Source organism: Nuphar pumila, unplaced genomic scaffold, assembly GCF_984573655.1.
Source record: "Nuphar pumila unplaced genomic scaffold, dmNupPumi1.hap1.1 HAP1_SCAFFOLD_1400, whole genome shotgun sequence".
In the NCBI taxonomy this organism is placed as follows: Eukaryota; Viridiplantae; Streptophyta; class Magnoliopsida; order Nymphaeales; family Nymphaeaceae; genus Nuphar; species Nuphar pumila.
The window spans coordinates 704-16,282 of NW_028323666.1; the positions used below are offsets into that span (position 1 = coordinate 704).

The 15,579-nt window shown below is 52.3% G+C and overlaps 1 protein-coding gene across 1 annotated transcript; it reads right to left on the minus strand.

The window, feature by feature from the left end:
• Positions 1 to 11,070: 11,070 nt before the first annotated feature.
• LOC149809320 (uncharacterized) lies at positions 11,071 to 14,810 on the minus strand. The gene is made up of 7 exons (XM_089994893.1): positions 14,723 to 14,810; positions 14,489 to 14,618; positions 14,154 to 14,344; positions 13,485 to 14,041; positions 12,713 to 12,946; positions 11,884 to 12,233; positions 11,071 to 11,308 (listed from the first exon to the last, which is right to left on the minus strand). The coding sequence occupies exons 1-7, from the start codon at positions 14,808 to 14,810 to the stop codon at positions 11,071 to 11,073; spliced, it is 1,788 nt and encodes a 595-aa protein (XP_089851019.1).
• Positions 14,811 to 15,579: the final 769 nt, after the last annotated feature.

Here is a 15,579-nt window from a genome sequence, read left to right on the forward strand (position 1 = left end):
CGCTTGGTTTCGCGGATCATGATTCACACGCATACAGGAGATGGGCGTACAGTTTGTCCAGATATATCCACAGTTGCCGAAGAAGGGCACACTGACAAGTGCCAAAAAAATGCTCACTGCATGAACGAAATCTTTCGCAAGTGCCTGGCTGTAAGCAAAAGGAAGCAGGTGCTGCATTTGAACCATTATAAGTTTCAAAGTACCGAGTTTATGATGAAAGTCAAAGGCACAGGGGTCGTGCTGATGGCAACAAACATTTTGGGCTGTTGGGAGTTCAAAGAGTTGAAACGCATTACAAACTTAGTCAAGATGCGGAATTGCAACACATGAACCTGACGTCATGCCAGAGAAAAGGTACAAAGGAGCTGCATTTGCAATGCAACAGCGAGGAGACCTTACAAGCCTTCATCAGTGAAGACTGAGGTACTGGTTAGGGAGCAAGATTATGAAGGGAACGGTGAGCATGTGCCTGAAGTCAAGCTAAGAAGCCTCTACCTGGAAAAGAGGCGCACCCAGACGCTTGTCCAACAGCTTCTACCAGAGTCCATCCGACAACTGGTGCGTCCTTGTGAGCATGACATGCAAAGCATCATCGCTTCTATATATGCAAATGTGGTGGTGGTGCTCCACATGAGAGGGAAATATTTTTGGTCTTTTAGGCAAGAATATGAGGGAAATATAGCAGAGCGTCCGCTGAGGCCGCCCCAATAAAGGTGGATGACCTCTGCCTCCTTCTGCCAAAACTGAATGAGACCATTTCCATTCCTGAACGAATCCCAGTTCGTTCTACTCACATTGCAGGCCTGATACCACATGATTGGCAGCACGCATTACCGCTGGGATGGTGCAATAGGGGGGGCACTTGTGTGCTGGTGGCAGGTTGGTGCAAGTGGATACAGCAATAGCAACAGCCTCGTTGAATGAAGAGGTGATGCTTGATGCAGGCTCGTACGGCAGATGCAACGATAGCAGCGGCCGCCAGTCCTTTGATGGGCTGACTTGCAGCGGGGAATCTAAATGCTTTTCTTGGCCATGCTCGACATATCTGAGTGCATCTGTGTCAACGGGAAGGTCAACGAAACTGCAAAAGAGAGGCGAGCCGCCATGAAACCGCAGCAAGGTTCAAGCACATACACATATTTCCCATCACCTTCAATGCACAGTGTGGCTCATAACTCGCAGCGTTTCGTGAGGCGCTGCGAGAAACTGGAGGATGACAGTGTCTTTGATGGGCTTCCGCCATTTCCTGAATATTCGCGTGCCGGGGTCATCAGTACAGTCAGACAAGCATGACCCCGGTCGTTGTCATGGTCACCTGGTCGGCAGAGCTCCAAGGTCATTCCTTAGCTTCGCACGCATGAAGCCCATAATTGATTTTGCATTTTTCTTGTTTTCCTTGTATCATTACTCTGGTATCTTTGAGATAATGAAAAGGAAATTGTTTGCTCTGTCCTGCGTTCTCGCACAGCTATGCTCCTGCAGATTACCAGCGGATAGCTCTACTTTTGATTATCTTTGTGCTATCTTTATGGTATCCCCAACTTGCAAGGCTGCACCTGATTGTTTTGGGAAGGAGCTAATATATGTTATGTAAAGAGAAAAAATATTGAATAGCAGAACTTGGGCAAGATGGTCATATGCACGGATGGTCAGCACAGTGCACCGCCGCGTACCTAACTGGTAACTAGAAATCGTCGTCACCGAGATACATCAAGACCACTCATCACCCTAGCACGGCCCTGAGTGAGGGAACCACTAGATGGCAAAGCCAGGCTCCTGCAATGTCGTAAAATGCTGCTTCAGCACCAGCAAGAGCAGGTCAGGAGCTGCCTTTGAACTCTTTAATGGCGTTCCGCATTGCAGCATGCGCATGCACTTCCACAACCATGCGCATGTTTGAGGATCATGGAACAGGAGCGCCTGAAGCTCGTTCGCATGCGAGCCACTGCTTTGTTGAATACTACCAGAGACGGGAAAGTCCTCATAAAGGGTCGCGTCTTTGCAGCGCATCCTCTGTGTCTCACCCTCCCACAACATGATCTGGTCCTCACGGCCTCTGGGATGACAGGATGCCGGTGAGCGACTTGCGGGTGCCGGGCTGCTCTGAGGTAGTGCACAATCATCTGTGCAGTGATGCCTCGCTTGAGGGCAGCTGTGATGCTGGCTGTGGTCAGTGTCCAAACGTACACGTTTGGCAGAATGCACTCTGTCCTCATGAAGTGCTGGAGAATGGAAATCTGCAGACAAGATGAAGACAATTCAGCGTGCGATCGCTGGCCCAAGCGACGCACACACTTAACAAGCATGCATAGCAACGGTATCCATGTTAATCAAGAGTACACCCTGCAGGCAATCCCAACCTATCCGAGCTATCTCAGCACACCCACACTGCCTCGAGATATTGGGTCAAGGCCGCCCGCTTGAGAATCGATTCGTTGCCTACGGAACACTGCAATACAGGCAAGGCCATTTCAACTCGGCGGAGCCCACGGCATGTTCCGCATCAGTGCAACATTGTTACAAATCAGCAACAGGATATGACATCCCCAACGAGGAGTTTGCAATCTGCGCAGGCGCGCTTGCCGCTTGGGTGCTCACCTGAACAGGGGATGAGGTGTAAGCGTACACGCGGAAGCTGGTCTCCACAACAATAAAGCCACCCACATCTGACAAGCTACTGGCCACAGCTGTTGTGGATCCGCAGAGGAGCGTCGCTAGAAAGGTGGGACACAGCCACAGCTCGCTCTTTCGTTTGAAGGGTTTGAGCAGCCCCAAGGAGCCATGTGGCCTGCCACCTCTCTCTGCCCTTGAGACAGCAGTTTCACTTGCAGTGGTTGACTGCCCTGCATTCAAGCTAGACTGACGAACCTATGCTGACGCAGCGCGTTTGTTGAAGGGGACATTGAGACACCTCGCAGGTGTTGAGTTAGCGCTGTCCAGAGATAGATTCTAGAGCCTTTCCAAAGATTCGTCTACTCTCACAGTGATGACAGCCCCTGATATGCTCAAGCTGTGCTTCCTATGAGTCCGATTGTTCCCATGGTAACGACATCTCATTAGGTTGTTGATCCGTGTGCTCACTGCGCTTTTCCACCGCTGTGATTAGTTTGCACTGGAGTTTTGCAGTGCAGCCTCCCTTGTGTCCTTCGGACAGGGCAAGCGTTACAGTTTGGCCCCCATGTCTGTCGCTAACTATCATTGTATCGCAATACGTGTCCGCGACCTCGTTCTGGCAGCGTGGACTGAGTTAGCGTGGATATCGCGCTACCAGCAGATATGGACAGCTGCAAGCCTACACACGAGCAGCCATGCACGGTCATGTTACTCCATCCTTTCCTTTAAAAGTGCCAGGCAATGTAAGCACTACAGGCTCGCCTAGAGTATACCCGAAAAACAAAAGGAGACGAGTGCTTGCTGGAAAGGAGTCATCAAAACTTCGACATGACAAGTCATCAAACCTCGACATGACAATAAACAACAGCAGATGAATCTGGCGATTGCAATCATGGGAGACAGTGCACCAAGTATTCACCGCCTGAACCGCCAGCAGCCCGTCCATGCCCATGTCACACTTGATAGCTATGTCCTACACTTCATCAAGAAAGGCTGGCTCTTGCAGATCATGATAGCTTCGCCTTCGCCAAAATGGGGTTCGAGCCCCATTTCTTCCCCGAATAATCATGCATTTTCAGGGATACAGACCCACAAAGCAAACTGCCAGGCGAAACACACCCTTGCGGAACGCCAGTTGCAGGAGGAAGCTGAGCACGTCGGACAGCGCCAGCCCGACCGGCTGGACGTGTCCGTGACATACTGCTGCATTAGCAGCCACAGCTGGCTGTACACGTCCATGAACAGGAACTTGAAGCCCAGCTCTGTTATGTCTGCACCAAGCTTTGCAGATGCCAATAGCCCAGACGCTGACAGCTCGTGCGGCTCTGTCGAGATTGACAAGGTCCCCGATGGCTATCTCCTTGCCTCGTGTGCCTGTCACCAGAACCATGAGCAGCGATTCCCACTGGCTGTGGGCAAAGTCGTTCAGCTCTGTTGCACTGGGTACTGCTTCGCTGGTGCCTTGTTCGGTATCTTGTCCCAGGGACATGGGGTTCAGAACTGCACAGCGCAACCGGTCCCTGCACCGAACAAAGTTCTTGTAGAACACCAGCTTCATCTCATGCTTCCTGTCAGTGGAAGGACTTGTATATGGGAGCATACATTCACCTGGCAATACACAAATCCCACAGCTCCTGCTCAGCATTCCTGCACCCTCGCGAGCTGGACAGACAGAACTGCCAGGTTCTGCGGCTTAAACATGCACAGTGACAAATTGGTGGGTAGAAGCCTTCACGATGGACCGTTGTGAAGTGATTGATGCACAGAAGCGCACTGGAACGTTGGCTCCAGTCTCCAGCCAGTAGACTTCCTGTCGGGGCCCCCCTTCAGATGGACGATCTGTAGCCGTTTCAGCAGACCGATAGCTTGTGTGACTTTGCTCTCATTGCCTGCTGTGACCCATGCGTTCACGCGCGACTCCGGTATAGGGGCGCTAATGTGCAGCATCCCTGAGTACAATCTGCTGTGATATGGTTGGCAACGAACGCAGGACCCGCTTGGCATGTCAAAGGGCTGTCGTATAGAACCGAAAGCTCCGAAGCTGGCAACGTTTCCAGGTATTTACTGAAATCCATGCCTGTCGAATGCCAAACCCCTAAGCCCTAACCCCCATGACACGGGTGTTTCAAGTGGATCGGCTACATCTCGTGGCGAACGCTTTCAGACACCATAGAATTGTCCATACTAGATCTCTGCTGCTTGAACTACTGCTTCTTCCCTGAGCCTGGTTCGAAGAATGCGAACGCCACTTTCCTTGACCTTGTAGGAGTATAGTTATCCCCGTAACAAAGAATTGATAACAAGTTACATGTGAATCATTCGAGCGTTGTAGAACACGCCACGCCTCGCCACGCGTAGGTGCTTTGCATTTTGTGAAGTGTGGACTATCCGCAGCTATCGAAACTGACTCTGCCATCACAGGCTATCGTGTAGCGACCAGTGCCAGATTGTCCAGGCCTCTGAAACGACACGATACAGTGGAAAACAGAAGGATTGCCAGGATTCCCACGCCTGTGTTACATACTTCATTGGGCACCATGGCTCTCGGGTTCATACAGGAAGACTAACCGTCGGCAGTGTGCATAGCAACATTGTATGCATTGCTTGTCAGGACCTCCAAACTTGACGGAACGACTTCGATGCTTCATATCAAAACAATATTTTCAAGCTCACCAACAGCCTGTCGGACGATTGACAAGGCATACCTCAGAATACTTGTTGTGCAGGCCGTAAAGCTTTGCCATTACTATTCAGCCCAGAGCAATAGGCTGAACTTGTCCACCAATCGCTGGTAAAAAAATCATTTGATATCAATTGTAAAGCCGTGGACGAATTTTAGGCGAATCAGACGGAACAATGTCGGGCAGTAGCCGGCACCGAGGGACGCAAGGTTGTTCTCATCTGCAGTTGCTAGCCCATTCTCCGATCGAAGCGCGCGGGTTCGCGTTCTTGCAAAGGGGGCCCAACGGGATCTTCAGCGGCTCCGTTTGACTGACTCTGAATGCCGACGAGAGGTTCTTCAGCTTGTTGAGTGACCGCAGTGTGAGATGCCCCGATGCGCTGAGGTGGAGCTTGTTCTGCATCAACCTGCCGACCATGCGTAATGGTCGGCAGTTTGGGCAACTGCAGACCACACACAGGTCATCATTCGGCATGCAGATTTAACTTGCTTCAATGTCGAATTTTGATCCTGTGGCTGGGCAGATCACTGTAATCATGGAACGGGATGGCATTACGCGGTTAACATGCATGAACTTGATGAGAAATGTACCGTCGATCTCTTCAAATGTTAGCTCGTGCAAGCGGCCACGCGTTTATGACAGGCTTGCTTGTTCCGACCGCTGACGTTCAATGAGCTGTATAACTTCGAATGTGCTGTCTTGGTGGCCTGTTATCTATTTCCTGCCATTATCTATGTGATGTGATGTAATGATGAGAAATATGGATGATAAGGTTCCGTGCAGATCCATGGACTCTCAGACGATTAGTACTGCCACAAGTAGACACCAGAGAATAAGAAAGAGGCAGTTTTCATGTGGTTGCCTCACCTAATTGGTTTGGTGACCAGGAGCTGGGAACCACTGCAGCCGGCCGTGGTAGTGTGGTGTCCCACAGGAATGCATTCCCAACGGCAAGTAATGAGGCAGATGGATAACACAAACCGGTCCGCGGCTGATGGCAAGGCGTCAAGAATGACAAGCCTGGTACGTTGCAACTTCGCGTCGAAGACCATCGTCAGGGAGCCATCCGTCATCCTCGCTACGAGCGTCCTTCCCTGCGGACGAAGGTGCACTCCTGCGAAGCATTCGCAGGTTGGCAAGCATTGACACCACCTGTCCTGTCCTTAGGTACAGTACTACCGGTGCATCGTGAAAGCAACCATAAGGCTCAGGTTGCAGCCACTTTTTTTGAGTGGCAGCTTGTGACATGGGCTTCAAGCACATCGTCACACCTCGAAAACACCACTACGGCACATTTACCACGATGAATCAGCCCTGGCGGCAGATGAGCGTGCGCACCACCGTAGGTATCTGACTGACGCTCGGGCGCTGCCTACTGTTGAGGTGTAAAGTGAAGAGCTGCACTGGTGAGCAAGGTATACATGCGCAATGATCGGACCAACTCGAGCAACACGAGAACAGTACAGCTCACACCAATCTTGGCTGCTTCAATAGACCAAGATAAGATTTCAATATTACAGCACATTCACAGCGGCGACTCGCTCCAAGCTTTGAACTCGTCACGCTGGACTGATGATGATGTATCTTTTTACAAAACTACCGAATCCACATGGACATTGGCAACTCCAAGAACTAATTGGGACTGAGAAGACGAATATTTACCATTTCCGTGATACAGCCCCGATAATTTCTACTCTTTCCTGTGCAGCTGGAGGATGTGGCCAGCACGCGGCCTTTCACGGTCCTTGTGCGCTCAAGGACCGCTTGTCATGAAATACACAAATGCAGCACACAGTTGTATAACGCGTAAATGGAACACTTGATTCTAGATCAAGGTAGATCACCCGAGCAAGGCACCGTGGCTGGTCATGGACACAGCCAGATGACCTCGTGGTGGAAAAAAGGCAGGGAAATATCTCGAGATGGTACGCTACCTGTGTGAAGCAGTGGTCTCCTGGAGACCAGACCTCATACCCCCCAGTGCCAGACATCTCTTTGTCCGTGCCCGTTGTTGGAGGAATGTTCAGCTTGAGGATGGACCTGATTGGGGCCCCAATGCCTGGCTTCCTCAGACCGCCGCGGCAGGGACAAACACACACGATGTGCGCGTAACCCGCACATTCCGTGTTAATTGTTGGGAAATCGCAAGTTCGGTGACTCAGCACACGCTTGCACCATATCCGTGTATCGAGGTCCACAACAAACGGGTCAGCTGCGGACGGTTATCAGTCGTGAAGAAGCTGGCATCGAGGTCGCGCAGGGTTAGTCTGCATCTCGATGTTGCGGTGTGCCACTGAATCAGGACAATGTAACGCCCGTCGTGGATTTCGAATGCGTTGACGTGGTGCATCGCATGGCAGTGATTGGGCACAAGAAATGATCGGGCCTTCAACTCAGTTCCTGGGCGGGAATCAGGTGGATCTTGCAGGGCAGGTCTTGCCGAACATCAAACGTGCCGGCGAGAGTCTTCTTGCCGGTCAGCATGTCACCAAGCGACTGCACCGCGGTGTTTGCATTTGGACGGATAGGGTTTTCAAAGAGGACATAGTAGTTGATCGTCAACGCAAAGTCGTGGAACAGGCCGAATATGGCATCAGGAATGACAAACTTTGTCTTTGACGGAAGGGCGCGGTTGCTGCTGCCGGGCACCTCCGTAAACGTGAGCAACGCGTCCGTTCCACGTGCGGCAACGCTCATGAAAATAAGTGACCGCAGACCAGATTGCGACACCCACGGCCGAGTATGCGGGCAGATGCGCTCTTGACTGTCAAAGGTGCCGTCAAGGGTGGTTCGGCCGCTTGTTGTGAGGTGCGTTTTGTGCAGTTCGTATGGCAGGGAGCCCTCATTCAGTGCAAGCAGACGGCCATTCCAACACGCCACACCAGCATTAGGTGTGTTGAAAGGCACGGTGTGCAGGGGGTTGAAGTACCAGTCACTGAGGACGCTTCCAGATGCGACAGGCATGTGCGATGCTGTGCGTCCAGTCAGCTGCATACACGTGGGAATCAAGTCAGAGGAGGATTTGACTTGGGCTTACATTTCTGGTGGATACGTCATGGCTGCCAAGAGATTGATTTCGACTTTGTGTTCCCTTGTGCGTTTCATGTATGTTGGATTGTGCTCAGCATTTGAACTTGCGTCATGCTTCCACTGCGATTTACATACAGCACACACACAGTACAAGATATTTGCATTCCTGCACACCTAAAGCACAGCGCACGCTTTTCGTACGGCCTTCCAGGGATATGTGGGATTTGCTACAGCCGGCACGCACCTGGCGAGCAAGGTAATCTTCGCCAACGATGTGTCGGTTCCGGACGAAAACGCTGCCTTTGCGGAATGCAACACTGACCACCATGCCATCGGCGTGGAATGGCTGCGAGACCCGGCCCATCGGGGTCTCGATGTGTCCAGGGCCATTTCTATACAGAGTTCCCTGCAGTTCCCGAGGAAGGGTGCCCTCAATCATATCTGGGTGCACCCAGTAGTCTAACTCTTCGTCCATGTTGCGGAAGCCTGTAAGAAATGCCTCGACCAGGTCCTGCGACACGGCTCCCGGCTCCGTACGCGTGGCTGCTGCTGATACCTCACCCAGGTGCCTGCCGCTCGTCATGCACAATCCTGCGTGAATCATCATTATGATTCGTGTAATGGACTGGGCATTGTGAAGCACAACTTTGTAGCCTTTGGGCTTCCCCTTGCTGTCTTTGGGCTTCCCTTCGCATACTTTCAGCTCTCCGTTTGAGACACTGGCGTATTTCCCGCTCCTTCGAACCCATTTGTATCCAATCATGCATTTCATCACCGCATTCTGAGGTACTTACTTCGCAGCTCCCCGAGATTGTTGCAATTCCTCAAACTGTGGAAAGTGCCAATGCTCCTCCACACTTCAGCCGCATGGCATCAAACGGAAACAACGTTGCTATGTTATGTCTTTGCATTGCTGCGGCACAATTAGCCGTTCGTGACGGGAAAGCGACATCATCGCTGTAACAGTCTTGGACCGATCAAATCGATGAAACTTTTATCTCTGATTCCTTCTCATCAGGTCGGTGCCAGCAATGATTGGATATGGTGTCTCAACAAATCATAGAGATTAACAATTGCCTTCTATTTGGTTTTTCTCAAATTGTCCCACGAGTGTGCAATGCTTCGCATGCTTCCACACGGTGCAAAACCTTGCACACTCGCGAAAACGAGCGAGAAGGGGGAGAACACCAGCAATTGTTACAACATGAATTAAGGTACCAGCAATCAGCCCAATCAATCGAACGCGCACCCCTCGGCTGTGCAGCGGGGCTCGCCCAGGGCATTGGGACGAGATGTGGGCGGACACATTGCTCGTAGCTTGTGCGAGAACGTTGAGGGCTGCTGGCGATCATGACGAAGGAAAGAGATACTGATCAGCTGTTACAACTCAAGCGAGCTTCATCTCATCCATTTGCAACAAGAAAGCGTTGTGTCGTCATCATGTGGTTAGGGCCAGGTGCCAAAGCGTGTACAGACGACATCGCAGTAACTCAATCACTTGTCTCAGTATTTTATACAGTATTGCGGGGCGAAATGTCTCACCAGAGCATTTGCCACGAAAGAAAAGACTGCAATAATCGTACTGTGAGGGTTCCTTCCGACTGCGTTTGGTTGACGTCATGCGCCGCGGATATGGATGTATCCGACTCACAGGCACACCAGTGCACGCATGTGTGGAGGAGCAGCGGGTGTCAACTCATTGCTGACATCAAGCGAAAGGGACTGAACTAACGTCAGCTCCTTCTGCGCGACCTACGAGACCGACCTTGTCCACTACCGCTTGCCCAGCAAATTGGGAATTGCAGAGCCGGGAGGCAGGTTGCTCATCATGGCAGCAAAGGTGCCGGGCTGCACGCTGCCCGAGCCACATGCCTCCCTAGCCGTGGCAGATTGGGGAATGAGCGTGTTTGTGTCGAGCTCGCGGATCTGAATGTCATCAAGACGTCCCATGAAGACTGTCGGCCCGACAAAGTCACGAAGCGCAGCGATGCAGTTGGCAGCCGCACACTCGCAGAGCTGGTGGTCGCAGCGCAAGTCCCGGAACATCGGGTCAATAAACAGCTCGAGGTATGGCTTGAAAACCTTCTTGCCGAGGTTGTGTGCAAGCTGCGGGAGGCAGTTCCACAGCGTCTCGCGGAGGTTGTTGCTGTGGGTAAAGTGGCGCATGGAAGCAATGTCGGCAGCTTGCGGTATGAACTGGCACGCCCTCTTCCGCATCCACGGCAGCCAGCTCTCGCAACATGAACAGCGCTCCATCGCTGGCTTCCCAAAGCTGCTTAGGCCTGCAGGAACACGGCGTCGTAAGGCCTCCAAACAAAGTAAACCTCAAAGTCTCCAACCTATTCCAGCAGAGACGGCAGAAACAGCGAACAGTGAGGTGGCGACATTGGTGACCAGAAATGGCACAATGAGGGAAGGCGCAAAGTACATTCTCCAACCAACTCGGCATCCCAACAAGTTGCGACGATGGTGGGTTGGGCAGCCACGACATCGCTGCAGTCATGCTGTGTCAGGGCACTTGGCGGATGTATCCATCTGCACAGACTGCGACCTCTGAGACATCACTGACCCTGACCATAGTTACTGATTCCTTGCCTGAGACGTTGAAAGCAAGCTTTGGCAGACACTCTCTCCTTCTCGTTTCTTTTCACACGCACGCTGCGTTTCGGCCCTGAGGTGGCTGGTGCTCCAAGCTAGAGTTCGATGTTTTAGGCCTTGCAACACGCTGCGCACAACACGGCAGGATCTAAGCTACTTTGCAGGTCAGGGGGGTTGCACACTTTGCGAATCCGAGGTCCATGCAGCCTCCACCACGCTGAAGCTTAGGTGCGAGGCTGCCGCAGGAGAACATCGTCTGGTCGGTGTGCAGCTGGACGTCGTTGTCTCTCGTCTTCTTTGCTGCGACACCGAATGTTGTTGTGTTCTCTAGCGCCCCGAACTGCACGCTGTCCTCTTCCTGCTCCTTTGCCTTCAGCAGGTGCTCACTGCACCAATACAGGCGCTTCTGGATACATTGTTCAAGAGATAAAACACGGGCGGCGCCAACCCCAAATCAGACATGCATCACCATCATGAGGTGCACGTTATTATTTAGGGCTGTACCAAAGCATATGCTGGCTGCACAATGTTTTGGTCAACACATACACAACTCGACAATGAAAATCAGCATTTTTGGTAACGGGCGTAAGCTTCTGTACAGGGTTATTGTTGCTGCAGGCATATGGACAACCATACCCACTACCTGTGCATACTGAACAAAGACCTAGACCCATGGTGGTGGCTGCAGTGCCAGTGACAAGGAGCTGCATCTGCTGTCACAACGTGGCAATCATGCAGCGCACATGGCATGGTTTCCTATGGCAAGCTATGTACTGGCTGCATTCCTTCTCAAAGCCTCACGACATGCAACTCAGACATATGGTAGAACTTGATTGCCATTTTGCGCAAAAGCTCGATGCCAGCTCACGCCAGGTCCTGTATGAAAGGTTGTGTAATGAGGCCCTGCTTTGCACTGACAAGCACCGCCACTGAACAACTCGAACCAAGCTGCAATGCGCACCTCAGCCAACTGGCAATCCTATCAACCAAGTCTTTGCCGACCACCTTAGCCACCTTGCCGATCGACACGGCTGAGTTTTCACGCACGCTGCTGATGTTATCCCAGAGGTGATCGAACCACAGGCTGTAGAGCTCTTCGAGAATTGGCGCGGCAGGTGCCGGAAAGTTTGAAACAGCACTGGCGCACGCTGTGCACGCTGCATCCCTCACAGGCCACGACGCGTCCTTGAAACAGTTCAGCAACACGCGCAGCAGGGCCTCGACATAGCGCTCCACGACAGTGCGGTCAACCTTGTCGGTCAACTCTGCAATGCAGGCACACGCGGCCTCTCGCACTGCGTGGTTGTTGGCCTGCATCACATCCCTCTGATTAGAGCACTCGCCGAAGACTCCTGCTCAGCAAGCCCCGCTGCCATGCCCAATTTGTCACGGCAACTTGATGAGATCTTGGCCTGCCTGGAAGGAGAGGTACAACCAGCATAATGTCACGACTCATGCTATTTTGGGCCCCAACAAGTGCTCATTGGATGATCCCACGGGGTATGTAGGCCCTACGCCTGCTCATTCGCGTCATGAGAGCTGTTTCAGACAATGCGGAATGCCAGGTCGCCCTGGGCTCGGAGAACGATCAACAGTTGCAATCACATCCATTTCTTTGTGTTGTATTGTTTGTCAGTGTGTTCCCAATTTGAACAAGTGTCACTGTTTGGAGAGCGCTGGAGAACCCATAAATGACATGTCCACTTCCTGTGGCAGGCAATCACTCCCCCCAGCGCACCACAGCGTGCATGGCTGTGCCTCAAACCCATGACAAAGCAGCTAAAACCTACCTTGCTCTGGGAGATGTAGTACGGCACCACAGAGTCGATGTACTTGGCCACCAGAGCGCGCCCCTGGTCTTGCATCACTAGCTTCCAGGTCTCCTGACTGTAAAGGCGGACGCCCTCTGCCACGTAGTACCGGTTGAGGCACATGCCTGGCAGAATGATCTGCAACACTGCCTCCCGGGACTGGCTCACCCCCAGCATGAGCTCCCGAGCCGCCCTGCTGGCAGCATATCGCACCTGCTCGCCACAAACGTTCTTGATTCTCAGAGATCCATGGACTTGCAGCAGAAACAAAATGTGCGCTGCACAGTATGCTGCAACACTGTTCTCGCGTCCTACTCGTGTGTTGGACTACGTGGTCAGGCATTGCTCGGTGCATCTTGCAGTACATTAAACAACCCGTGGACAGCTGAAGCACATGGCATCCACACATTCATCCCGAGGAAAGAGATGGGCGTGGAGGCCGAGTAGCCAGGAGTTCGTTTTGCAACAGGGTCGCCAAACGTCGGGAAGCCCCTCAACACGACGACTACGAGAACGTGTCGCAACACGTTACCTGAGGCTCTTTGTTGTGCATCCTGTGCCTGGCGTGTGGTGGATGACACTCGTGATATCGTTTCCATATGGCATGCCAGTGTGAACTGCTGGGTGTGATTGCGAAGATTTATACATGTTGGAGATTGTAACAACCAACTTGAACAAAAGCAAACAAGTAGTGTGACAACGCATCCTCTGATCACAATGATCACAAAGTGTGCAGCAAAGTAATGCGCACCTGCGACCAGTTGTCGCTCAGGCCGTTGACCAGCTTGTCCGCAATCTCGATTGAGTTCTCGTCAAGGGCGGGCGTCTTTGCGAGAGCCATGCAAAGCGCAGCCAATGCCAGGTACCCAGTCTCACGCACAAAACGGTTCATGTGATCAAAGCATCTGTACAGCAGGTGACGCAGCTCTGAGTCAGCAAGCGGTGCAAATGCCGGTCCGCAGCCCAGCATGACCTCATGCATGCATCTCACAGAGGTCTCAAGACACTTCCAGCCCTCTGTTCCATGGCGAAGGTTGCCAGTGCCTGGCACGGCGGGCGTGTACGACTTCTGCAGTAGAGCTTCCATGAGCGAGCTTTCAGAGGGGGGTGGGCCCAAACCGCCCCCAAGTGCAGGGCTCCCTGGGCAATCTCTGTCATCCGCTGCTTGCTCGGTGCTTCCCTCATCACGGTCCTGCATGGAAATGACAGCGTGACCATGCAGAAAACGTGCAGATGCCTGAGAGCTCCTGCTACAGATAGACAAGCTATTGCCTCGAACATGCTGGTCAGGGTCCTTGTTGGCTTGATCTGTACACACAGGACAGGACACGGCACAAAATTCACCAGGGGCAGTTTCGTACGAAGTTGACTTGAATGCTCTCTATGACCGGCCCCTTGCAGGTTTCCCATACCACATTGCCGTGCTTTTTGGCAAGGACGCCAAGCAGCTCAGCAACGCAAAGCCTTATCCTGACCTCCTTTGCGCTCAGCAAGGTGAGAGACCATTCGATCATGAAGTCGCTGTACTCCTGGTCGTCGATGTGAGGGACTACCACCTGCAGTGAGGCTGTTATCAGATTGCGAGGAGAGGAACGGCTCACGGATATACCGCTGATTTTTAAAAAGCAAACGTGCAACGCACATGTATGGACGATAGAAACACGAAAGCAGCTCGAGGGCGATTTGCGTACATGCACTCGTTATTTCTTATACCGACTGATTTCTCGAACAGGGGTTCACTTCGCGACACCTTACACAGCATACACATCTAAGTAGCTGCGAACCTTGGCGCCGAGAAGGGCTCCCAACTGGCTCTCCCAGCTTTCACGCTTCTGCAGCTCGGACAGGGCACGCTTCACCTCGGGCCAGCTCCGTTCAAATGTGTCTGCATACAACGACCGTCTCTTAGAAGGCCAAGGCAAACCTCTGTCGTACATGATCAGAAGGCGCGCAAAGCAGGCACTGACTGTTGCTGGTGGGTAAGCGTACCCGCATCTGCAAGCCTCTTCAGCTCCTCCACAGCCTTCTCCCTTTCGATGTGCTGAGCAGCACCCAAACGCTGAATGATGTCCTCCATTACAAAACAACGGCAGCCAAAGAAACAGATTTACCGAAACGAACGATTAGTGCGGAGACCTTGCGGCATGGACATACTCAGCGGAGCAATAAACCAATAGCTCATAACATGTCATCGAGAATGTACCGATAATCGATAACTTGCATGTTCCAAGTATATGCAAGTGAACGGGAGAGCTCTTCTCGTATGGAGGGCGGCCAGCACGTCCCCATAGTTCAGATCCGGCAAAACCCTGTGGCCCTATCTATATTCTATCCGAACCCTCGAGACTATAGCAATTACCCACATGCATGCTTTGCGACGCGAGGGTGAGAATCAGGCTCAGGATCAGCTGGTCTTAAAAAAGCAAAAGCCATCACCAGGTCAGCTCTGGAGAGCGGTCACATGTTGTGCGGCTTGGATTTGCTGGTTGCGCTCCGTTGACCCAGGAGTGACACGCATTGATACAGGTACAAACCTGTGAACACAAAGCAAAGCACAGGGTCAAACCAAGCAATGGTCTTCCAGCCTCCGGACAGCTGGTTGTAAACCGCAACCCAGCCAGCCAAGAATGCGCGAGCACAACAAATGAGGGCGACTTGCTCGTGCTGGCTGCGGCTGCGAAGTGCATCTTTGTAACCCCACAGCATCAGCCCTCACCGATGAGCAAAGATACTCCCATCTGCCGTGTCATATCTCTGCACAGCTGCAGCGCATCAGTATGCTTGTCTCGAATGTACGGTTCAATTTGTGTCTGTACGAAACACAAAAAGTTGCCCTTATGACCATG